General features: G+C 45.4%; 1 protein-coding gene across 1 annotated transcript in view; it reads right to left on the bottom strand.

Annotated features, from left to right (window-relative positions):
- LOC103766630 (melatonin receptor type 1C) overlaps window positions 1–26,813 on the bottom strand; it is a 42,846-nt gene extending 16,033 nt beyond the window's left edge. Inside the window, exons 1-2 of the mRNA XM_029959185.1 lie at window positions 26,153–26,813; window positions 25,681–25,800 (exon numbers count right to left, since the gene is read on the bottom strand). Of these exons, the coding sequence (XP_029815045.1) occupies window positions 25,681–25,800; window positions 26,153–26,813 (781 nt within the window). The remainder of the gene's footprint in view (window positions 1–25,680; window positions 25,801–26,152) is intronic.
- Between the last annotated feature and the right edge of the window lie 225 nt (window positions 26,814–27,038).

Genomic DNA, 27,038 nt, shown 5'->3' with positions numbered 1-27,038 from the left:
TGCAACCCTTTAAATGTTAACCCTAAGTGGGCCTTTTAAGTCAATTGGTGGTTGTTAAGGGAGACTCTGCTCCCCCCTTCAGTGTTTGTATAACCAAGGGTTTGACTATGAAACCCATCAGCAACAACAGAGTGGAAGGGACCCTGCAAGGTCAGCTGACCATCCCCCTCAGTAAGAGCATCTCCTCCTAAAAATTACTGACAAGAAGGAGCATTTCTTCACTTGGAACAGGCTGCCTAGAGAAGTGGTGGAATCACCATCCCTTGAAGCATTCAAAAAAAGTGTGAATGTGGCAGCTGTGGACATGGTTTAGCCAAGAGCATGGCAGTGCTGGGTTAATGGTTGGACTTGATTCTCTTAGACGTCTTTTCCAACCCTGATGAATCTATGACTCTATGACTTCTACATATATATTGCCCTTATTCAAATCCAAGCTACATTCTACCCTGCCTCCTACAAAAAAGGGGTTTAGGCATGTGCTGGTTGAGTAATCTCAGAAACAAAGGAATAACTGAACAGCACCTTCAGACAGTGTGAGATCTCCCCCCAGGCAGGGAAAAAAATAGAGGAAGAGCTATGGCTTTTCACACTGCCTTTTGCTCCTGAAGTGTTTGAATTTTTATCAGTTTTAGGGGTCACACTTTCATTTGCCTTCCTCTCCAAAGACAAGAGAAATGGTCAAGATTCCTAAATTTCTAAAAGAAAAACCTCTTTTTCTCTATGCAGTTTCTGAAAAGCTCTCTTCTCCAGTCCTATATTGCTTTATCTAACAACAGTATTTTTTAAAGAGCTGTCATTCATTAAGCATAAGATATTAATTCCTGCCTTCAAGTCTCTTCAGAGCCATTTGTGACCCTCCATTTCCTCTCCTTAGCAGGATTCCCTGCTATTTTTCATTTAATTGCTGAAATCCCATGTTGCTATCTGTCATCAATAAAGTAATTTTGTTTATGAACTAACTCCAAATGAAGAGAAGATTTAAGGATGAAACAAAGCATGGGCTGAATATAGAGTCTTCTAGTGAGAAATGCTTGTCACAATCACTGATGTCATAAATCATAGTGAAATCTTAAGGGTAGTTGGAATATCACATATCATTAAAAATACCTTCCTGAGATGGGGCTGATTTGGCAGGGTTAGAAAGGATGAGAGTTCCAAGTCCTTGGCAGTGTAACACAGAAGTATTAAGCTAGGCAATGAAAACTCTCAGCATGTTGTCCACCTTCCCCTTCACAGGGAGCCCCAAAGGCAAGTAACTAGAAGCACACAGAGAGGACAGGGAGATGCAAGACAAGCTTAGCATGAACTACAAAGATGTTTGCAGAGATTCTGTCAAAAAATTTCCTTGGCACATTGCTGGCAATGGATGAGAGCTTTGCACATTAGCAAGTGGAGTCCAGCAAACACTCTCTGCTTCCCAAGCAGAGCTGGCAGCATGGTGTGCTATGGTGTGCTATGGTGTGTATTCCCCCGTCAGGCATGGGAGTACACCATGGGCTGTACATTCATTTAGGCAGCTCTGAGAGCATGGGAGTCACCTTCAGCCTGGCAGGACCACCCTTGCACAACCCCGTGAAGTGTCTAACACTCAAACAGCTCAGTCAAGATCTGCATATACTCCAAGGAATCAGGAGGTTATTTGTAACATCAGAGCTAGCAGGAACCAGGATTTGCAGCTTCAGTAAGAGATTTACACAAAATAACAGAGCCCAGATCTTGCAGCAAACTCTTCAGCCTGAACCACCCAAGAGCCTCCCCAGAGACACACTGTGCACAGGCTATCACATCACCCAGCTCTGACCACCCTATCCCCCACTCCAAGGGGGGAAGGTGAACCCCAAGGAGCACAGGTCCACGTCTGCTGACTCAGCACGTCTCACAGCCTTCATTTGGGAGCACAGTGGAGAAACAAACAGCATTTACTGCACCACAATGAAAAACAAACCCGTAGTGATTGCCAGAAGTCAGTGTCTTGGCACTGGGAGCGCAGGGCGTGGAGTGTAACTGCTAACTAGGACAGGACAGCACCAAAGGGCAGAACAGGGGAAGAAGTCGACTTTGGTTCCCTCAGGAGCTGAAAGTCTTTCCCAAATTCAGCCACACAACACATCCTTTAAAAGGAGAGTAATGGATTCTCCTATGTTGGCAACAAAGCAGAAACTCTCATGCCAGCAATGCCTTCTGATACTAGCTGTCCTTTTATCATTTATTTAGGAATAAAACTCTCACAAGGCAGAGTTTTATCAAATGACAAATAACAGCCGTGGGGAAAAGAAAAAGAAAAGTGTTGCACTTCATTAAAACTCTGTATGACTCCAACAGCCAGAAACACACTGCCAAAGTGGCAAATACAGCCGAAAAGACAAGGCAGACCTCACAGCAGCTGTTAAACCAAATGGGAACTTGTTAAAATTAAGGGCCATTTTCCCTCTTTTCATCCCTCAGTCTGAAAACATCATGTAAAGAAATTCAACCTCTTATAAAGACAGACTGAATCATTATCACAGAAGAGACATCAGACCCTAGCTAAGTTTTCAGATTAAAAGGTAACTCTTAATACCCAAGCAGCTCCTAAAACCCTATGAATATGTTAATCTGGTATCATCTTAAATCCTCCAATAAATCTTACCAGACTGAATTTTACTGTTATTCACTTGGTGTTCCAATATTCCTTCATAATATGCAAGTACTCAGCAGTGACAGCAATGCCATCCTGGACCAGACCACACATTTCCTTCTTCCCAGATAGGTCAAGGCCCCACCCGTCACCAAATATCAGCACTCCCAAATTCTCTACACCACCAGGCACTGGTCTCACCCATGAAAACTGCTGGGATTGCCAGGAGGGAACAGGACTGCACAAGGTTTATACAAGTCACACCTGAAGTTGATTTTGTGGAGGTACCACAGCAACCACAGGGAGTTCTCAGGGCTGAAAAAATATCTCGCAAGCCAAGCTACACATTTTGCCGAAGGATGCTGATTTCCTGAGGGGATTTTGCTTCAACCAGGCCAAAAATAAACACTGACAAACCAAACAAATTAAGTACATAACCAGCCAGCCAGCTCCAGATTATCCCACAGCGGGAGGGTACAGTGCTGACAGGTTTTATTCTCTGTTTCTTTAGAGGACAGGAGGTGATTGCAGTGCGTAATTCTGCATTTAATTAGTCAGAGCTAATCTCGTATTGGAAAACTGAACCTAAGGACAAAAGTCCTTGTTTCAAGTAAGGACTTTTCCAGTTAATTGCCATATAGTATGAGCAAGCCACTGCCTCTGCCAGTAGAAGATCTGACTCCCTTGGATTCACTGATACCTAAAAGAACAAGGATGTCATTCACTGCAAGGCAGAATAGAAATTAAAATATTTCTGACATGCTCACCTTCTGGTTCTGGGGTAGTGCTCCCACCCTGAACACTTCATTCTGAACAGCCCCGTGCAGAGCGGGCTCAGGAGCCTGAGATACGCAAGAATTATCAAAAGAAGTGGCATATAACTGGCAGAGGCTGTGGTGGTCCTGGCATTCCCCTCAACCCCCCACAGCAAAAAGAGTTTTGATGAGAAATGCTGAACTTCACTTCCCACACAATTATATGGAGTCGTTCCCCCACCATGGTACCAGAGGCGCGTTTTGCTGCTTAGAGGTGCAATGACTGGAGCTGCTGGCCCTGGAAAAGGATAGAGCTAGGAGGGTTAACATGGAGTTCACAGTGTTCTGAATCAGAAGAGCCCTTGATTAACTCCTAACTTGGACTACGGCATCCAGCAGTTACTCCGCAGTTTCCACTTGACTTGAAATTCTTTCACGCTCTAAACTGGATGCAACTGAATGCGGTCACAGGAAACGCTTCCATGCCTGCAGCCTGTGTCAGTTTACAAAGCACTTGACAATCTCTTCCAGAGAAACCTCACCAGCTGGTTTTTAGGGGATAATTTCAAAGGTCCATTGTGTGTCTGAAGTGTCCAAATCACACTGCATAAGAACAACCACACCGTTGTCCCTCTGGAACAGGGTAGAAGGTGCCTACGGCCTCACAGGTCAGCATCTGAGAAAGCAGTGGTGCGGCTCAGGGGTAAACTATGAGTGTTCCTTGTCTTATTTATGCCTGTGTTGGAACAGAGGTGGTCACACACAGCCTGCAGACAATCCCCTCTTTGTAACTGGAGCCCAAAGCTAATTCCCTGTACCCAGAGACTATAGATTAAAGAACTGAGGTCCAGCCTTGGCTTCCCCTTCAGGCTCCTCTTGCTTACACATCTCTCACTAGGTCTTATTCAACAAAAAGCAGAACCAGCCTATGCAAAAATTGGTTTCATTTTGATGATCAACACTTTAATCTTCTGTACAAATGATGCTAAAGGCTAAGAAAATCAGAGCTAACATCACAACACCCTTGACCCTTGAAGATGACAACTAAGTCATCTTCAACATCTCAAATTAAAAGATGAAAACTCATTGTGGGCAAGAAGTTATTAGTAGAAGTCTCCTCTAAGTCATTACTTTTTCCATAAATCCTGATTGTTTCAGCAACACTGGCAAAGGCGGGGAAAATTGTCAGCATACACATTTCTTGGTAGAACTTGAAAAATCCAAGATCAGGAAATTAGCAAAGAATCCAGAAAAGACAGACACATCAGAAATATTCCAAAGGTAAAAAAAGTCTCCAGGAAAACAAAGACCTCCAAGAAAACTGCAAGCAAATGCACCATGGAGACCAGGAACAGGTTTCCAGAAAGGAAACTCAAAGCTGGCACTGAATAATAATGGACACATATACATGCACAATTCATAGAGGCAACTTCAATGTTGCAGGCATGTTCTGCAGCAGCCTACAATGACTAGGAATGAATAGTCCCAGAAATGAGTTTTCAAAGAAATGGTACATTTGCAGAAGAAGAAAAAGCCTCCAAGGAAAAAAATAAAACTAAATTAAATCTGCTTAAAAAAAATTTAAGAGGGCAGTAAACCTGGTTTTAGCAGAGCAGCCACCATGTAATGCAGCAATACAGCAGTGAGATGGTGGGTTACCCAAATTGCAACGTAAGGAAAACAAAAAAAGTCAGACAAAGAGGCTGAGATGGTGTTAGCTAACATAGAAAAATCAGTTCCCTAATGGATTTGATGCTGACTTAATCTTCTACTTGGCAGTGCCCTGAAAAGTGTGCTTTTTTTTGCCTTTCCTTACCTAAATGAAATTTAGGTATTCCAGAAAATTAAGAACGATTTATCAGGTCACTGAAGACAAACTGTTTGTTGGATCTGGATCTGTGTTATTCCATCCAAAACATAAAATAAACTTGGTAATTTAAAAAAACTGAAAATGGGAGGATTGGCAAAGTGTGGCATCTGGAGTGTCACTGCTCTTTCCTTGCATACTTCCTGGCACACTCCAGTATACAGGTTGTACAAACAGCCTTTGGTTTGGAACAAGAGTGTTTGGCTTCTGCTACAACACAATTTTTGCATTATTACTTCAGAAAATGGAATTTCCAGTGCATCAACCAAGAAGAAATTTCTTAATGAACAAAATAGGAGCAGAATATTTCACTGTGGCTTCAAGCTCTTTTACTTTCTTTATAAAACTGAAGTGTTGTATTGGGTTTTATCCCCAGGGAAGTTTTACATTAAAACCTTAATTTCTGAAGATGACAAACCCACTATTTTATTCTTCCTCACCATGCAAAAAAAAAAAATCCCCAACATGAGGTTGCAGTCAATGAATAGAGAAAAATCAGGAGCAAGAGCAGAATGTGCAGGACGATGCTTGGAACTTCTGCTAGTTCACCTGAAGTTCATAAGCCATGCTTGAATTCGTTCTGTGATGGATGTGACAGCAGAAGGAAAATGATACCCACTCCCATTTCTCTCTGTTGTTTGCATATGGGATTGGGCTGAAGGAAGACCAAAACCTGGAGACTGGTTGTGAGGGAGGAAGGGGACAAGGATGGAGGGATGCTGCGGAAGTCAGGGGGTGGGGGCATGGCACACTCCCTCTAGCGACCCAAAAAGTGCAGCTTGCCTTCCACTTCTGGCACTTTCAGGGAACAATGCAAGACCCATGTCAGCAGCAACACAGGGTTCAGCCCTGTTCCTGTAGACAGCAGGGCAAGGCAGACTGACACATCTGCATTTCACATTATCCATTTAAAACGGGATTCACTTATTTCTTCCCCTCAGATTGCTGTGTCATGGGAAGCCAGATCCAGTTCTCACTGAACTAGTGTGACCTCTGCAAGGAGAAGTAGTAGGTCCTAAAACACATGCTCCTTCATTTCCCTATAGGCAGAGCTGGAAATTGAAATGCTCTGCTCACAACACGCAGCCTGAGCCAGGGCAGCATGCTGGAGACTGCGTGGGAACAAGCCCTCTGGAAACAAACCCAACCCTCCTGATTCTTGGAAGTATTGGGTCCAGCCTCTTTTGGCACATGATGAGAAAGATGCTTTGTGCCCCACCTCACCACAGTGCAGTCTAGTACACATTTGGGGGTGATGTGTCCATGTCACACACCCTTTAGCTAGGCTATGAGAGTACCTTCTCTAAATATTTACCCTCTTTCACTTACACATTCTCCTGCAATGTGCAAATGCTATATAAAGATGGTATCAGGAATAATTTGGATTGTTATCCATGTGCAGGGCTCTGTTGTAAAGGAAGGCAAAGTTTGCTCTTCTTTGTATTATGAAGAAAAGGGAAAATGTGTTGGGAAGGTAACAGCACTGCTGATACTATTTAAATTCCATGAAAGGAAAGCCCTACTTCAGTATCCATCACAGTCTCCTGATCATTTACAGATTTCTTTCCATGGATGTGGTCTTGTGTTTACAACAATATTTGCAGCTGGTGCAACAGTCACATAAACACTGAGAGGACACAAATTCAAAAGTTCAAAGAATGACATGCCTGTAATTATGATTAATGTTCATTACTAACCATCCAAAAGCCAATACTCTGGAGATGTATTTTGCAAACTTGAATGACACAATGTGAATTACCCACATAATATCCAACACAAAACCAGATATTAGATAAATTCCAGCTTGGAAGCCACAAATTTCTTCAACTCTGCAGCCTACGAGGTGCGCAGTCATTTAGATAATTACCCAGATTTTGACTCTGGCTCACAGTATTATGAGAATGATTACCTATCTACCCACCTTTCCCAGAGATACAGTCACAGAAGCCTTAATGGAGGACACCACACAACCACATAAGGCAAAAAAAATAACAAGAACCAACATACACACTTGATCATAGAATTATAGGATACCAGGTTGGAAGGTGGCCCCAAGGATCATTTGGTCCAACCTTTCCTGGCAAAAAGAAATCTTCACACAACATGGTGGAGGTACTGAAAGGATGTGGAAAATTGGGAATAGCACTCATGCTGAGAGCATAAATTATCCTTCTCTTCAAGAGAACAGAACTGGATGACTACTTCTCACTAGGAAAAGCAGAAAACCATGAGCCCTTTTATGAGGCCCATAAATCCACATCCCACAGACTATGGAATCCTTCAGATCCTTACCATTCCTCTCTTTCTGATTTCTATCCCACTCCCTTGGTGCTTTCTTCTATTTTTCAGCAAAGCAGCTGCGGCGGGAAACCTGATACTATAGGAAATCTAACCCACCTGGTATCTGCCTTCTCAGGACTGGCAAGTCTCAAGGGTAAATTCCCTCTTTCCCCTTTTTTGCCACTCAGGACACTCCCAACAGGGCTGATCCTGGTGTACTGAAGCGAGCAGGAACACTCACACTGCTCCTGTGGCAACAACATCAGGACCACCACTTTAAAAATGCTTTTGAAGGATGTATTTAGCAGGGAGTTGTAGGCAACATTATAAGTTAAGAAGTTGTTTCTGGTGCTTTTCTATTCTTCAAACTCCACCTCATCCCATCCCATGGCATGAACTGTCCTGTTTTCGAGTTTTAGGAGGATGAAAAGCATCAAGCACCATAAAAAGTAAAAACTGCAGAAAGTATTTGCTCATAAAGTAACTTTAAATTCTCCCTCTTGATTGGGAATATACTTGTATATATCTAAAGTGTATGAAGTCAAATAGTTATTTCCCATATAATAAATAACAGGCTTCCCCAGAAATCACAGTACTAAGGTAAGGAGTTGTAATACATGGTGTCTTTGACAAGCTCTTAGAAAGGTCATTTTTTGATTGCTTTCCTTCTGGTTTAGTACCCTGTGTTTTCAGCTCTCTATATAAATAATGCCTTGGACTTCACTACTACTTCACTAGAAGCAAAAAGTTTCCAGAAAGCCAAACAAATAACATCAATATTTACCACACTGAATTAATCCACAGAGGTCTGCTAAGGTAGTATTTTCCCATACCTCATGGAGACCAAAGGGTTGATGAACACTCTCAGCATGAGAACAGCCACATCAAAGCAGACCCGAGGGTCATCTGGTCCTGTGCCCCGTGCCAACTGCCAGAAGGAGCTGCCTTGAAAAGTTCAATTTTACCTTATATGCTTATATTTACATTTTTCAGCAGTAATAAAGTATTTTGACAAGCTGGAATCAACCTTCTCCAGTCTGCAGTGAATTCTGTCTGTTTGTTCCAATTCTAAATACTAAAACTCAAATCTGGACATAGCAATTCCCCATAGTAGAGAAATTAAGAGTCAAAGTCATTCTCTTGCTAAAACAATATACAGGGCCAAATTTGTAATCTTTCTTTGCCTTTCCCCATTCAGCAGAGGGGAATAATCCCATACAATGGCATTTGTCCAATATGATTGTCATGGGGAAATTAAAGGCTTATATCTAGAGAAGTATAAATCCTGCATTACTAAGGTTTCCTCAGCCATAAGGGAAAGAAACATTGCCTCCTGGTGATTAAGAATGTAATTATTATTATTATTTCTAAAACACTTTGAATTACGTGGTACATTTTCTTTAAATGGGCACTATCGTTACTGCAAGTTGATTTGAACCAATGATTTATTCACGGCATAATAACCCTGTTTGCTTCACATGCTCAGCACATTTTGCTCAGTATATTATATTATTGGCTGGTTGCTATAAACAGTCCATTTAAATTTAGACAAAAGCTTTTGGAAAAGTTCTATTTCAAACTTTTCAAAAAGACTGAATTGATCAGGAACTACTGGCTTCTTCTAAACTCTTAACATTCACGTGTGTGTCTCAGGATCTCAAGAAAGTTCATAGGTAATCTCTAGTTGAAGTTCCCATTCAAACAAAACTTTCTACTCAGATCAACCCTAATATTCAGTCACTTGAAAATCAAGAGGAAGTCTGCCAGACAGCACTGCCAAATGGTGAAATTTCTGCAAATAAATCAGAATTAGGCTTCCCCCATGGTGCTGTTAATAAAATACATCCAGCCAATAAATCTGCATTATCTTCCGCCACATTCTAAAGTAAAAAAGCTTTGGTTTTACTGCCATTGTTGCAAAGCAGGTCTTAAACAGAAGTAGACATGGAAGAAGAGGAAAATAAAGTCTTTAAAATTTGGCCAGATACACTTCTGTCAAGAAACGATATCTTTTTAACCACTGTGTAATTACAATGTACTTTTTGTACTGAAACTCTTCCAAAGTTTTGGCTTGAAGGCGTTGGAGCAAAACCAGAGCACACCACCAGTGATGCACACAGCTGCACAATCAGCTCCTCTCGGGTTACTTCACGTTTGAATTTTTAAAGGTATCGCCAGGAACCAAATCCAGTTGTTTGTTCTCCACAGTTGCTACAGCCCTTTATAAGGGTCACATGCTGTTCCCTCTCCTAAAATTTCCATGTTGCAGTTTCTTAATCAGTCATCATTTTCAGGATGACAGTTCTTATTTGGCTCTTTGGAGAAGGAAACATTCCTAAAAGAAGCATCATGTGTAAAGTTGGCATGAGCAATACCTGCTCTCTTTCATACTCCTTTTTATCTACTCAGAGAAGGAGAGGAAGCCACATGGAATCTTAAGAGGCACTGCCTGATTTACAACCTGCTCTGCACAACCCTGCAAGACACTGGGTTGTCTTGATTAGTTTATACAAAATGCTGCCCTCTAGTTATCACGCTTTGCTAGTTAGATGAGGAATAAGACTGTAGAAGGCTGAGCCACAAGAGCCAACACATGCTCAGCTTTCCATAGTCCTTCCTGCTCCTTGTTCAGGGAAGTTTTCTGAATGGGGTGAAAAATTAGAATCTAAATCAAACATTGAATTAGATAAAGCCACGAGCTAGGATGACAGGCAGTGATTGTCCCCCTGTACTTGGCACTGGTGAGGCCACACCTCAAATGTTGTGTTCAGTTTTGGTCCCCTCATGATAAGAAAGTCACTGAGGAGCTGGAACGTGTCCAGAGAAGGGCAACAGAGCCAGTGAAGGATCTGGAGCACAAGTCTGATGATCAGCAGCTGAGGGAGATGGAGGTGTTTAGGCTGGAGAAAAGGAGACTCGGGGAGGACCTTTTCCCTCCCTACAACTCCCTGAAAGGAGGCTGTGGCCAGGTGGGGATCAGTCTCTCCTCCCAGGTAACAAGCAACATGACAAGAGGAAATGGCCTCAATTTGTCCCAGAGAAGTTTAGATTGGATATGAAGAAAAAATTCTTCACTGAAAGAGTTATCAAGCTTCGGAACAGGCTAACCAGGGACATAGTTGAGTCACCATCCCTGGAGGGATTTAAAAGACTTGTACATGTGGCATTGAGGGACATGGATTAGTGGTGAATATGGCAGTATTGGCTTAACAGGCAGATTCAGTGATCTTGGACATCTTTTCCAATCTAAACAATTCTATGATGTATTGGTATCCGAGTGATGCAATCATTACTTTTCTTTAACCAGCACATTTCAAGAAAACTTCTGTCTACCAATTATCAAATTCAAAATTCCACTGCTCAGTTCAAACAACTTGGTTGGCTGTGTTTGCCAGCACAATCCAGCTTTGAAGGCTCATCTCTGTTTTCTCAGAACAACATGAACCATGCATCCCTGTTTGGTCCCTCTAGCCTTTAAGTCAGCTGCTCACAGAAATCCCTGCCTGAGTTGCCAGAATCACTGATAAAACAATATCTTCTTTTGCAGAAGTTGTAACTTTTGGTAAGATGACAGGGCACACGAGTCACTCGTGTCGGTGTGTGAGTGCCTGGGCCAAGCAGCACAGGAGCTCAGCACAGGAGCTCCAGTCTGGCAGCCCAAGCATGGTCCCTGCTCACAGCAAAGGGACAGGGCAGGTTGCAAGGCTAACTCACTCCTGTTATACCTTTAGAGCCCCTTAAACCTCCCCAGGTGCTGCTTTGAAAAAACAGACATCCCAGAGCCAGACAACAAACTGGACACATACCCCAGATCTTTCCTTTCCACAACCACCTTAAAGGGTTATGTAGTTAAAACTCAACAAGTTTAACTTCTTAAAGACAATTACTACTTTTGCTTAAATACTTGGGAAGGCTAGAACACGGGTTGTGGTTGGGATTTTTTTCCCCTCAAACAGAAAAAGGGTTGGTTTTGTCTGTGTTTTTTTAAATACGCGCTACATTCTTGACTTTGAACGATGGCAAATAAAAATCTGTTTTTTAACATAGGTGAAAAAGAATTAAATTTATGTGAACAAATAAATATTAATTAAGTGATTAATAGATACCATGCTCTTGGTTTCAATGCAGCTATAATTATAGATGAGATTATGCATGGAGATGTTCAGAGATTAAGGAAAAGGAAGGAGAAGACTGGCAGAAGAGAGCAAATATTTTCCATGCTGTGAAACCCTGCTCATTGCCTTTACATCACTTCCCAGCATGAAACTGCCTTGGCCCATTTCCATGGGAGCATCACAGGAAAGGGGGGACTGAGATGACAGCAGAGGTGACCCCAAAACAGTGTGCTTATTGAAAGCAAACCCAAACACCAAACTTCATCTCACACTATTGAAATCCATTTACATGGACTAAGGGTTATGTTTCTGCACAATGATTCAGAACACAGATCTTAAGTTAAAAGGCACCATGCTGCTTCCCAAAATCATTTTGGATTCCTCTTGCTCTATTTCTGTCTTTTTGCTGCTTACATCTACCTGTGTTTTGTTGTTCAGCTAAACTGTTTTAATGCAAGTCATTTACTACTCAGAGGGAAGGGAAAGGGCAGAAGCAGAGGTGCTTGATCTCTTTTATGTATAATTTTGCAGCAATTTCAAATTCCATATCAAGATTGCCTTGTCCTGCTCTGAATTTCAGCTGGCTTTTTACTTCTGCCACCACAGTTATAGGCAGACACTGTCAGTCCCTGAAGAAATTAATACAGCATGATTGTGAGGAAGACAGAGAAATACAAGAGGTATAAGGACTAGATTTGATGCATTAGCAGACATGTGCCTTCTGAATTAATGGAGTTAATGTATTTAAAAAACAACCCCTAAGCATTTGAAAACTTAGGTATTAGCAGAATAATGAATTATAATACACTTTCTGACAGAGAATGCAGAAGAACTGTGCTCTTGGTGATGAAGGTTGAGAGTTTCTGAATGTCAGTAGCTTTCCACAGCTTGGAAATGCACCTAAAAGCAAAAGTAACTTTAAACGAAGGGAGAAGAAATGAGACAGAGAAACTAATACAATGTGAGGTGAAACTGTAGCCCCACAGGAGGCTGATCTATACATCTCACATCCTACCACCAGCATTATTCAAGAGGAAGAAGCGTTATCCCTGCTGAAGCTGTTAAAATGCAAACTAGGCACTTCTGACAGAAGTAAAGTAAACCAGAACACGAGGTGGTGTCACGGTTTAACCCAGCAAGTAACTAAACATCACACAGCCTTTCACTAAGTTTCCTCTCCTTCCAGTGGGATGGAGGAGCAAATTGGGAAAAAAAAAAAAGGCAAAATTTGTGTGTTGAGATAAAGACAGTTTAATAGGACATAATTGGAAAGGAAGTAATAACAATAATAATAGAATCAGAACACACAAAACAAGTGAAACACAGTGCAATTGCTCAGGACCTGCCAACTGATGCTCAGTCAGTCCCTGAGCAGCAACCCCTGGCCAGTTTTCCCCAAAATTTATATGCTGAGTGTGATGACTTTTAGTCTGGAATATCCCTTTGATCAGCTGGGGTCGGCTGTCCAGGCTATGTCCCATTCCAGCTTCTTGTGCACCACAGTCCCCTCGCTGGCAGGGCAGCATGAGAAGCTGAAAAGTCTTGAGTTAGTGTAAACACTAAATCAAGCTTAGCAACAACTAAAACATCAGTGTGTTATCAACATTCCCCTAGTCCTAAATCAAAAACACAGCACTGTACCAGCTACTAGGAAGCAAATTAACTCTATCCCAGCTGAAAGCAGGATAGATGGACACAAATACATCTTAGCTTCTTCCAGGTATCACAGCTCTAAATCTCCTTGTCTAGGAGAAAGAAAGCAGCACATAGTGGGTCTGAAGTGTGTTGGTCCAGCAGCAGTTCCCTGGAAAGGATGTTCTCGTTACAGCCCCACAGCTCGTCATCATGCTAAATAAATCACATCTTCTGTCTTACTTTCCCAAGGGTGAAGGATAAGAATAAATGTTGCCAGGCCCAGTTTTGTGGTGGTGATATCAACAGCACTGAGGTTTGTTCACAGCTGCCCAGAAAGCCAGCACAAGAGCTTTCTAACCACTCACACCCTCCACAACAGGAAACTGAAAACCATTTTTGACAAGTACACAGCCACAGAGATCACAGGCAGGGGTGTAAGAAAGGGGTTGTATTCAAAACTACCTTGATCTCTTTTGCCACTGAAGGACACTTCAACTTCAGACTGTCCTTTCGCCAACACTGCAGGGAACTTCCACAACAGCTTTCCCTGTTCTATTCCTGTGCCACTTCAAGGCCACTCTAGTAGAGACCTCATCTCCTTTAAAGTCAGCACCAATCAGAAGGACAAAAGGTCCCAAATCAGAAGACTTTTATACAGTATCTTTTTAGCATGATTGCAAAGGATCTATCTTCCCATTAGATGTTCAAGTAATATTCAAGTGATTTGTGTCCAAAGAAGAGCAATGAAACTGATGGAAGTGTTAAAAAAACCACATAGATGTGGCACGTAGGGAAATGGGTTAGTGATGGACCTGGCAGTGTTAGATTAACAGTTGGATTCAATGATCTTGGAGGTCTTTTACAACCTTAATGATCTTGTGATTCTGTTTTGAGTTCTAGGATGCCTGGGAGGGCAAGGGTCATTCTCTCTCCTGAATCCACCCTGTTTTCCCCCACTCTCCTGCCCCCAGGAATGCACAGCACAGCAGGACAACAGGACAGGCACTCACTGTCCTACACATGGACACAACATATGTCACATCCATTGCCTTTGTTCCCAGCAGCGACTTGCCAAGCTCTGCAGTCTCCATCAGCATGGCAGCTCTTAGGTCAGTGCTCCAGCCTTCAGCAGGGCCACAGCAGGGCCAGCCCTACACACAGCACTGGCATGGCAGGCTCCCAGGCAGCCTCCTGCAGCACACAGCACCATCTCCTCTCTGCAAAACCAGTGCAAGTGACCCAGCAGGGACAGCCGTGTCCTGGGACAAGCACCCACTCTACCTGCATTACTGGTAGAATTAAAACACCAACGCTCACGACACAGTGCCAACCATCTGTCCCTCTTATGCAAAGGGGAACACACTATGCTCTGCTTGTGGCACTGCAGCCAGAATGCCACAACAAATGCAGCTTTGCCACCAGCTACTTACAGTATTTAGTGGGCTGCCAATTTGAATTCAATCCAAATACTTTAGAAAGGATTCAGCACACACTGAGAACCCTGCTTTGAGGAAAGTCCAAGAGTTAAAACAGACCCAACAGAACAAAAAAGGTCACTGGTTTCCAAAGACAGAAGTGCAACACACTGCCAGGAGCCTGTCTGTGCTGGCATCCTCATCCTGCAGTCAGCAACCGAGCGCGTTTAGATGCCCCAAACGCAGCATCTTTCCCCAGCCTTCCTCGTTTCCTCGGTGAAAGATCAGTCTCAGCAGAATTAGAGAAGCAAGGGTTTGTGGAAGGACAAACACAAAACTAATGCTTTGCAGGAACCGGCTTCTCTTCTTCTTTAAAAAAAGAAGTGCTTTTCTTGCATGACGCGGTGTAGAATAACTGGTCAGCTTTCTATTTCAAAATGAATTAGATGTCCAAGGCAGAAAGCTAAATCTCAGCAAAGGGCTGCTCAGCCCTCCCTCTTCATTGACATGCTGTATCCTCCCATTCCAGTTTAGGGAGAATTTTACCCCAGCTAAGGACAGCTTGCGGCCAAGGGCTTGGTACAGCAACACCCCAGGTTTGCAGTAAGGACCCTTACAACACAGGTGTATCACCCTAGTCCTAGAGCTGTATGGCAACAACCTCAGGACCACAGTACACAACTTTACAGCACAACCACCCTCCCCTTTACACCAGAAGTGCCTTCATGCCAGCCACCTCTGTCAAATTTTATCTTCTGTGGTAGAAAGGTTGATTACAAACCAGGATCACATTCCAGGAAAAAGGTGTCAGAGTTTGGTCATTTGTCTTCATTCCACGTGGGAGGAAAATGGGGTATCTTTACACATTTGTTACAAATGGGCAAAAGAATCACTTTCAAAGATAAAACTGTAAAAGCCTGGTCTGTCAAAGCAATGGGAACAGCCCAGCAGCAGCAACTGGTTTTGTAAGGCTAACAATCAATCAGAAGAAATCCAGCCTCTCCTGGGAGAAATTTGTCTCAAAAAGGAAATAACAAATGAGAGAACTGGAGTCAAAATACCAGTAAGGAAGAACAGATGCTGCCACAGCAAGACTGAAACAGTCTAGCTCCTTGTAAGCCCTGTTTGTTGCTTCCCCTCTGTTCTGTTTCCATATCTGTATAATTTATTCCAAAGCAAATTTATTATTTTAAAAACTCTGCAGAGAAGGCGGAGAAGGCTGTGTATGTGCTAAGGGACACAATGCTGGTTATTTCTTGCTCTTGCACACTATTATCAAAGGCTTTGCCTAACCTGGGATTTAGTAAGACTTTTAATTAATGGCTTCCAATGGTACATTCACACTGGAAAGGCTTCTCTCATTACTTAATTAGTCTATTGTCCTAATTAGGCAGGGCAAGTCAGTTTTACATCCTCACTGTCTTGCATGAGAAACCTTGGTTTTCCCACTTAGGTTTTCTCTCAGTTTCCAGCTCCTCTGTCCTGACTTGCCTTTTGGAAGGACTTTGAGCTAGGTGGTGGCAGACAGCATCACCTCACCTTTCCATAGGAATCTAGAGCAGGCAGGGAATGTTTTGTCCTCCTGAAAGCAGAGCCCTCTGAACTCTCCAGCAAAGTCTTGGGTTGTTAAGAACTGGCTCATCAGCACCTGTCAGGAACAACATGAGTGCACTGCCTAACAAACTGCCTATGAGGATAACACTGGTGCCAGTGGGCATGGAATGAGATGATCTTTAAGGTCCCTTCCAAACAAAACCACTCTCTCATTCTACCCCTTAAGGACCAGAAGAGCACTACCTATGCCTAGATGTTCAGTCCACTCCTAACCTGGGCGAGAAGTGATCTGAGAAGGGCACCTTCCAACAGGCTGGGTTTGTTGAACCCTTAAAACACAGGGTGCTGTGCAAGGGCACAGCTGGCACAGGTCACACCTGTGTTTTTCGTCTCACAGTTCTGCCTCCCCTACAGATGAGCATGAGAGCGGCAGAGCTTGCAATCCATACTGCAATATCTGATCATTTCAGTGCCTATCAGCTACACTGACTCTAAAGACTTTTGTCAGCAAGCTTTCAACTTAGTCCAAATAATTTTGCCTAATCAGTTTTGATTAATAAAAAGATTGTTTAAGACATTAGACATAAAGGCAGAGCTCACCATTGACTTAATGCTCACATCTTAGGTACGGTAGAAGAGGTTTTTACCATTTCTAGTCTTCCCTTGGAAAAGCCAAGATATAATCTCTGCCTTGACAACATCTACTTACACAAAAGGGACCAGTATACCTCATTCAAGCCTAATTTCTCCCTGCAGAGCACAGCACTGAAAACCCCAGAGATGGTGCCAATATTTTTGGAAAGGCTGGAAAGAAAATAGAAAGAACTAGTGATGGAAAGCAGAGGACAGCTAACTCTTTAAATCATCTTCATCTTGGAACACCCCTCCTATGGAGGAAAGATTAAGAGAGTTGGGGTTGTTCTGCCTGGAGAAGGGAAGGCTCCAGGGAGACCTTAGATCACCTTCCAGTACCTAAAGGGGTCTACAAGAAAGATGGGGACAGACTTTTTGGCAGGTGTTGTTGCACCAGGACAAGGGGTAATGGTTTTAAACTAAAAGAGGGTAAATTTAGATTAAATACTAGGAAAAAGTATTTTACAATGAGGATGGTAAAACACCAAAAGTGGTTGCCCAGAGAGCTGGTAAATGCCCCATCCCTGGAAACATTCAAGGTCAGGTTGGACAGGTCTCTGAATAACTATCTAGTTGAGGACATCCCTGCTCAGAGCAGAGGGGTTAGACCAGATGACCTTTAAAGGTCCATTTCAACCTAAACTATTCTATGATTCCATGATCTTTGCCCCTGCTGTTTATCGAGCTGCTGAGATCATACTGGCCATTTGTAAATAAGCTAACAGTGCAAACCTCAAAAGAGACAGATACTTTCAGTCAGATATTAACAGATACTGATCGTGAGAGCATGATCTGCCCTCCACCAAGAGTCAGAAGAGTGGAGATGAGAGGGAAGCTTGAGAGGAAAGCACAAATATTAACTTTGCCAGCTCCAGACTCTTCCAAATGCTACTGGAAGATTACTCCAGGGTTATTTTTGTTTCCATGCCTTGCTTTTAATCTTTGTACCAGGAACTGGAAAGAGTGTTTACTACACTTGAGGTGAAGTTAATGCTCCTTATGCCACATCCTCGTGGCACCACTAGCCAAACTCTTCCTGAATTTCAGCTCTGATCTCCTCCTCCCTGACAACGCAGAGAAGCCACAGGCCTGTCCTAGGGGTGCTGTAAGGCTGGGCTACCTCATTCAGCTGAGGAATCAATCCCAGGGACTGGGGTTTGCTTTTATTTGGGCTGGCTCACTCAGCTCTGCAGAGAAGACATCAGGACAGGGTTGAGAGACCTTCACCACCTTCCCAGCTACTCCTCAACTGAGGCAGTGTCCAGAAACTTCCAGAGCATCTCCAAAGAAAGGATGAGGAGGAAGGCCCTTGACATGCAGAGACTGAAGAACAGTCTCTATAGGTGCAGAGGCTGAAAAACAAACTAAGTTGGCAAAGGTGTAGTGGTGGAAGGAGGCTTCCCAGCCACTCAGCCCTGGCTCTGCTCCCCAGGGCGCCTCTCTGGCGATGCCAACACAAAGATATGACCCAGACAACTTCAGTGAAAAGCTGCAGGTAGGGAATGATACAACACACAGCCACTGTCCTCAGACAGCACGGGGCCAAGCTAATGACACAGGCTATTGTTCTTGTATTCTGTTTAAAAGAGTGATGACTTGCATGAACACTGGCTTCGGAGTACATGCTTGGCAACGCCGGCAGATAAACAGAACGCATTTCCATGGAATACCATAAGGTTCTGAAAGAAATACATTTTTGTATGTAAGTTATTTTTGCAATATTATTAAATCCAGTAGTGAATATTTTGAATGTGGTATAATCCATTTTCCTAGGAACCGGCCAAGAAAAACCGACAGCAGCACAAGGGAAGTGCCATCACGCTGCCATCCCTGTCCCACTGTTCCCTCAGGAACAGGAGTGGGAACCTCACATGCCTTCCCTGACACCCCCAAACCTTCCCTCCTCTATCAGCATGCCTAAAAACACAGCTCTCATCAGTTCTTCCCTCACCAGCAGAGAGGGAAGCCTGGATCCCTCCTGCCAAGGCTGCTGTGACCCTGCTCTCCTCTGAGCCAGGGACTCTCTGCTGGCCCACAGAGGCCCCAAAACCAAGTGCTGACAAATGCATTGTGAGGGCAAATGTAAACCCCTAAAAAGGCTGGGCAGGGGTATTTCAGCAGAGAGGGAAAAGCAAACAAAATGCAAACAACAAAATGCAAACAAAATAAAAAAAAAAAAGCACACAAACCTCATCCCTAAATTAATTTCCATTTTCTTTATAGGCTATTAGATGATACTTCTGAGCCTTTTAATTAATCACAGGGAACAGTTACTTTGGGCCGGTATGCCCACCTTCTCCCTTCCCAAAACGCGTTCCAGCTCATGTTGAAGGACTGTCTGCAACGTAATTAATTATTTACCATTAACTACTTGGCTCTCCAAAAATTCCAGGAACATCAAGTCCTAGGGCAGCAATGTCCTTTGGGGCTGAAAAGAGAAAAAGAAGAACCTTTGCTAGAGACAGGGAAGGGCAAAGGGCTTGGAAGGGTTGAGAAAGGGAGAACAGGAGCTCAGCACTGGGCTGAACCTGGCTTGCTCTCTTGTTCAAAGGTCCATAGGGTGGCCTTCCTGGGTAGGCTGGGTATTATTTTACATGATACAAGATGAAAATCTGACTAATTATAGGATTTTTGTTTCAACTAATTTGTGAGTAACTTTATAGAGACCTATGTGTGTAACAGAATTTTTGTTAAACATTGCAAAGACAAATATTCCTCAGTTCAGAAATGCCAGAATTACTGTTTCTAGTGGAAACCTGATTCATTCCTCTCAAACCATGTATTTATCATATAATCACTCACTTGACCACATACCATCTGGCTCTTAAACCACTGGTACACCTGAAGTGCATGCTGAGTACTGCTGACTTACTGAGTGACTAACAGTGCTTCAACTCCACTCCCCAGCCACACACCCACAAGTTACAATGCTGTGTCCAAGTCCTGCTCCAAACTGGGGTTGTCCTGAAAACCAACACCTGGGAGTAGGGAGAGCAGAGATATCTGCTGGAAGTTACACAAACTTTCATAAAGGGGCTCCTGAGATCCAACACTCCTAAAATACTTGCAATTACATGAAGGGGTTTTTTTCCTCGAAAAACAAAAATAGAAAAAAAAAAAAAAAAGAAGCAAACCCAAATATCGATGGCTTTGACCTCACAGAGTTGAGGGGATGGAATCCCCTTGGGAACCCCTATGGAGCTGCATGAAGGACCAATTTAGAAATACTTCTGAAGCTACTGCACTCCAAAGCAACTCAGGAGCTGCTCATGCCTGAGGGAGCTGCTGCTTCCTCCAGAGCTCCCGGAGCACAGCATGGGAGCAGCAGAGAACAGGGTCACAAATGCCACTCTGAGCAGGATGGTGGCTCTGAGCCTCCTCCTCAGCACTCTGGGCACCACGCTGCTCCCACAGCCCAGGAGAAACCCAGTGCAGCATTGCTGGAAGGAGGGATGTGCCAGGCCCTGGGTGGGAACCCAACCTGAACCCTCACCAAAGCTGGAACAGCTGAAGGTGATGCTGTTGGAGACCTCTCCACATCAGCTTGGACATGGACCTCTTGGACAGCTCTGACATGGACCAAGCTGTGGACATGCCTGTGTCTCACTATGCAAGTTACCTTCTAGAAAAAGACAGATCAAGACTGTTCCCCACTTTGCACTGCTATTATGCTTGAAGTTCACTCTTCACCTTAATCCAAATTGATTTTGTCAAAGGTTTCATCCTACTGCCACTCCTGCTTCTCCCACCTCCTGCAGCCAATGGCACCACTCCAGCACCTGCCTGCCATGGGGGCAGGGGGCTGCAGCAGAGGGATGCAGGGAGGGATCGACACATCCCCAACTGCACTCCTGCTCTGCCACTCCCAGAGCCCACTCAGGTACACCCCCCACAACAGACCACTTCCAGCAACCTCTCTGCACCAACCCCACAGCCCAGCCCCAGCCAGGCTTCTCCAGAGCAGCCCTAATGCTGCAGGTACCATTCCCATGGTTGGTGGCACAGGGAGCAGCACTGACAGTCAGCTTGATACGGCAAATTCATCACCGACCAGCTGGGTGAGTCAACAACGAAGCTAAAAGAGAACATTGACATGGATTATCCCCCACCAACAGCAGAGAAGAACCAGTGGGACCATTTGTCAGCAGCTCATCCGTTGGATGTCACAGGTACCCATCCCAGTTGGGGGCATGCCGGGTGTCCCCCTCCCACACTAGAGGACACAGCGAGTGGGGAAGGGAAGACCCCAGAGTCCCTGCAACCTTCAAACTGTTTAATCAATAAACAGCACATTTCCCTCAGCAGAGCCCCCCCGAAAACCCAGCCACCTGGGCAGGGTCCCCCACACTTCAGAGGGCCAGAGGCTGGGTACATCAGCAGCACTGGTGGGAGTCTGCTGTAGACAAATGAATCAGCAGAACAGATGAGCAGCTCCTGAAGCATCTACCCACAATCTACAGCAAGAAGAGATGTAATTTCAGGCTTGTGGCAGATGCTGGAGGGTTTGTGGTGCTAAAAAAAAAAAATAAATCTCAACACACCTACATATAGATAGCTTTCTAGGACAAGGAAATCCTGCAGTAGCTGAAAGAAAACCAATCAGAGCTCTCAACTGCATTTGAGGTAAGGAAACAGAACATGGTCCAACACAACATCTCTAAAAGGTCAGTTTCCCAAAACTAGAAACAATCAAACAAAAATAACTGAGAGAAAACACCTAAATATAAGTAACTGTGACAATCCTTATTGGGAAATGTTTAAAGATGCCTTAGTAGAGCCCTCCTTCGCACCAAAACCAGCAATACTATGTTTAAAAAAAATGTTTATGTGGTTTAAAATAAGAATTTTTTAAGACAAGACACAAATTTAAAAATAAATATGTAACAAATTGAGAACTCACTATAAAATTAGAGCTAGAAATCAACACATTTAATAAAGAAAGCTAAAAGATATCAAAATAACTACTGGCAATAGGTACATCAGGAAAAAAAGCAACCATTTATCAATACAATAGGCTTGATGCTAAAAAAGTGAAAGTATCCTGATATACAAGATGGTGGAAATATAAGCAATACTTTTTATCTTTGTAAATAAGGATGACTTAAATCTCAGCTATAGAAGCAAAATTCTCTGAAAAGTCAGTTGGGAAGATACCCAACACCATCTGCTAACCATCCTTCACATCTGTAGCTAGAAAACTTGCACTCAGAGCATATGAAGGAGCTCACCAAATTCCCAACACTGACTTAAAAGAAAAAAAAAAAAAAAACCAAAACAAAACACCAGAAACATGTCCCAGGCCAGCCAGGAAGTTCCAGAGGTCTTGGAATAATAAATAAAAAACCCCGCTCAAGCAAACAAAAACTTAGCACTGCGCCAGTATTTCCAGAGGGCAAACGGCTGACCCGGGAAGTGCAGGCTGGTCACCCTGCCCATGCTCCCGGCAGGGCAGGGAGCAGCCAGCAATCAGGGGGTGGAAACACAACTCCTGTTAGTCAACACAGTTTTCTGGCTGGAGGGCTTGTCAAACGGATCTAGTGTTTCTTCTGAGAGTTTGCATTTGGCTGACAAAGGTAACTGTGTTGACATAATACACGCAGACTTCTGTGTGACGCTTGACTTTGGCTGGTGTGACAGCCCAAGAACAAAATCCCCCACACTGTGCAAACAGCAGTGTATAGTGTATATCCAGAGGATTTAAGAGCCAGTTGAGCCCAGTGACCTCGTTAGAGTTATACCTGCACTGCCTGCCCCCACAGAGGTTTTGGATCCCCCAAGAGATGACGTTCCCAAGAGGGAAAAGGGCCCATGAGGCAGCAGAAATTGCTCTCTGCACACAAAGCTCCAGGCAGCAGCACTGCTGGGAGACGTGGGTTTCCAGGGAATGCATGTTTGGGCTGTGTGCCTAAGTTTGCAGTGAGTTCAGAAGAGCTAGAGAAGGGTATTGCAGAGCCTCTGCCCAGGGAGCAGGCTAACTCATTGAAAAACATTGGCTGGTTTTAGTGCTGATTTTCACACTTGTAAAGCTAGCCAGAGGCAGAAATGGAAAGCTGTCAACTCAGCCATGCCAGCAGCCTTTGGCTGGTCCTGATCCTGCACGTGCCACATAATACATGGCTCACTCATATTATTTCCCACTTGGGTCCTAATCTGTGCTCAGCACTCTGAGCACCTTCCAGTAACAACACTGGACACATCAACATACCTTACACCTTCCCACATGGAAAGTGGAGTAATGTGATTTCTCTTGGTAAGTTTTACAGGGGAGTTCTTTTGCTTCCCAACTCCCCCAGAGCAGGGATATCAGGGTGGCCAGGTTTGTCAGAGTTTTCAATTGCCATAGAAGTTCACCTCTCCCATAAAGACAGACAGACATCTCTCCTGCCAGAGGAGCAGAGTTATTTCCCACGCCCTTCACCCTCAATCACATAATTGTCCTGCACTGTGAACATACAGACCAAAGCCTGCAGCTTTGATTGAACCTCTCTGACCACACAAACAACTACAAGTGTCCGGGTAGCTGAATGTAGGAAAGTTTAACGCCAGCAGTTCTCCAGCAAGACTGACTGAACGCGAACTGTCCATCACAGAGGAAGCCTGTGGCTTTCAGTGAATCCCGATTTCCTCTGCCCACAAGCACCGCCCACCTCCTTCTCCTCATTCAGCTCCAGGCAACTGCTGATATGAGACCCTGCCCTACAGACACACTCGTACTCTGCCCGTTGCAGCTGCGTGCAGAGCAGAGATGCCGAAATGTGACATGTACTGCAGGGAAGTCCAGGGGAAAGGACCAAAAACCCCATCCTCACAAGAGTGATCACCCACCACGGCTACTGAAGCAGTGCCAGTTACACATCCCAGCCTGAACACAGCTTATCCTGCCAATGCAGTTTTAGGTCCAGCTGGACAACCTTGCATGGGCTTGCTCCAGAAATGGAGGGAACGAAGCTTGGCGCTTCCAGGATTTGACAAGAGCTGACACAGCCATCACAGGTGCCCTTTTCATTTATTGAACTGGCTTAGGGTATGTTTGCACATGAGCAGATAAACTCTTTGTCCAAAGGACTTCAAACTGGCTGCCGGGCTCCAACTGAGCCCCTCTCATTCACGTGGCTGTTCACATGTCAGGAGGAGCATGAACTGAGCTGAGATCCCTGACTTTTTGTCCTGGGTCCAAGAAGGCTGACAGACTGCTTTTTTCCCAACATGGAGAGAAGCAGTATTGTCTGAACATCCTAAACACACATGATCTTCTCAGCAAAAAGACAACAGTTAGACGCTGGTTAGACATTTAATCTTACTGAACTTCAGACCATCACCATCAACCTGACCATGTCACCCTTCTGCTGTTGAACCCTTAGTGATTGGGCACAGGCATTCCCAGTTTAGGCTGTGACTGAAGGAGAAGCAGAAGTGAACTCAGGTGAATAAAGCAGGATGGGTCTCCTGACACCACTGCTTCAAAGCCTGTCACACTGAATTCCCCACTAGTGACACTCAAGTTTTGTGTGCAACAAGAGCCTCAGATCAGGAAGGTGAGCAACTTGTGTTAGCTTTACTCATACACCCTGATAGCTTGTATGGAGAGCAGACAACAAGCTACTGACAAGGATTAAGATTTGGAAAATATCTCCATGATCACTTCAAGAGAAAGTTGCTCTTTTCACTTCCACAAGAACTTTAACTCAACTCACAGCAGAGGCAGTCTTAAAACAAGAAACACATTCAAGCGATTAACAGTTTGAAGGTAATAAAAGCAGTTAATAGACTCAAATCTGCTTGCTTCCCAACCAGCCAGATAACATTAACCACTAGTTATCTTGGGAGAAGGGAAGGGTGTCTCTTTTTCTTTCCCAGAACCACTGATCACAAGCTTGCAACACCCACATTTTAAAGCAAAGCTGAAGGGAACAGCAAATACCTTTTCCAACCATACTAAATTTCTCATAAACCCAGTACAGCATGTCTGTGTACTGTGGGTACTAGGGGCAGCGTTTTGTGTACCAGTTAAAGAGCAACTCACCTGCTCAAGCCAATGGCCATTTCTGTACTACCTATCATTAATGAATCAATCAAATATTAAAGGCACTGGGACAAACTGTCCCGTCAGCCTTACCCATCAGGTACTTTTACAGAACTCTGTTGAGTTACTCCACAGTCAGGGAGGACCGAGAGAGACAGAGATCAGCGTCTCAAAATGCTTACAACACATCATGAACACTGGAGATATTTCATTAAAACCACTTTACAAGCTATGAAACTGAAGGTCATTTTATGTCTTTCTCTATAAAAGCAGACAGCGGTGTACTCCTCAGCAAAACATATGCTACAGTACAGTTTAAGCAACACACTACTTGAAACTCCTTACAGAGCAACTTACATCCAATATTACTTTGCTAAAATTGATATCCAGTACTATTTGTTAAAATAACAAGACTTTGAAGGAAAAAAAATTTACACCCTCAAACCATAAAGCCTTCTTAAAGACGTTTAATAGTATCCACTGCACAATTTTCCTGGATTAATTCATTAGGGAGGTTAATACATAAGGCTTCAAAGCAGACTTCTAAATTACCCATGGAAAAAATCATGTAAAATCTTACTCTGCTTTCAGCGTCGCAGCTTTACGATGAAAATACTAAAACATTTGCAAGGCTGGAACACAAAAGCAAGTGTTCAGCGTTGTAATGGACTCGTCTCAAAAACCCGAGCGCTCTTCCTCCGCACCTGACACGGCACTCGGAGTTCTCACCTGCGCCTCTGCCCCGCTCCTCCCAGCGCGGGTCGGGTGGAGGGACGTGGGTTTTACCTGAGTTCGGGCTCCTCCACGTGCAGCTGCCTCTGGGGGACAGAAGTTTCGAAAAGTCGGAGGACAGCAGCAGCGGGACGGGACGGACAGAGAGCGAGCCGGGAACCCGACGGCAGCCCGCTCACCGGAGAGAACAGCACGGGCGGGTGCTGCTCCGCTCCCCGGCAAGCTCGGGACGCCGTCGCCGGGGGCAGCTCGGACCCGGGGGTCCCCAGCCGGAGATGCCTCTCCACGGCTCCGCTGCGGGGCTGCCGGTCCTGCACCCGCCGCCCGCACCGCGGGCTCCTGCCCCGCCACCACGGCCGCGGGCCGTGCGGGGCCGGAGCAGCGGGAGCCCGCGGGCGCGTGCGGGGCCGCTCCGCTCCGCTCCGCCCGCCGCCGCCCCCGCGCCCGCCCCGCGCTCACCGGCGGTTGCGGAGCTTCTGTTCCGCAGCACGACAGGATGACCAGCGCGTTGCCCAGCACGTCTCACCACGAATGGTGAAGATAAGCACGGCGCCCGCCAGGCCCGGGCGGCCCCCGCCGCCGGCCCCCTCCAGCCGGCAGCCCGGGCAGCTCCCGTTGCTCCCGGCCGGCTCATGCGCGCCTCTGCCCGCGCCGCCCCAGCCGCCCCGGGCCCCTTCCCTCCTCCTCCCGCCCCGAACGGCAGCTGCTCCCCGCCGGGCCGGCGCGGGGAGGAGCGCACCCCAGGCCCCGCGCGGGCGCCGTCCCGGGGCGCTACCCCGCCGCCCCCCTCTCCCGCGGCGCCGCCGCCCTGCCCGGGGCGGGGGCTCGCGGTGCGCGGGGGCTCGCGCCGCTCCCGGGCCGATGGCGCCACCCCGCGCGGCCGCGCCGGCAAGCGCGGGGCGGGGGGACCCCCCGCAACCCCCGGGGGGGACTCGCCGACGGCCGCTCGGGCCGACCGGCCCCGCCAACCCCCTGCCCGCCCGCCCGCCCGCCCATATCACCCTCCCGGCCGGCCGGGAGCGCCTCCAGCCTGCGCTGCTGCCGGGACGCTCCCGCCCTCGGACGTTTTCCGAGTAGCTGAAGGATTCCCTCTGCCCGTCTTTCCCTCTGCCCGTATTTCCCTCTGCCTGTGTTTCCCGCTGCCCCGCGGCTCCGCTCCCAGCCAGCCACCCCCGAGGCAAACCCATCCCCACAGGGACTTTTTTCAACCACGGAATAATATACCATTCGCTTTCGGTGTAATACCTTTTACCGGTTGCAATGTGTGCGATGCGGAAGCCTCAGCAACAATTTAAACTCGAGCCAGCGCCCTGGCACGCTTCTCAGCCGCAGGAAAACAGCACGCAGCTGGGATTCCCGCAGCCCAGACCCGCGGCTGGGGCTTCCCGGCACATTCTGTGTTTCATTCCACA

Source organism: Manacus vitellinus, unplaced genomic scaffold (assembly GCF_001715985.3).
Source record: "Manacus vitellinus isolate BGI_N305 unplaced genomic scaffold, ASM171598v3 scaffold_19_pilon, whole genome shotgun sequence".
Taxonomy (NCBI): Eukaryota; Metazoa; Chordata; class Aves; order Passeriformes; family Pipridae; genus Manacus; species Manacus vitellinus.
This window is presented reverse-complemented; position numbering and strand designations above follow the sequence as displayed.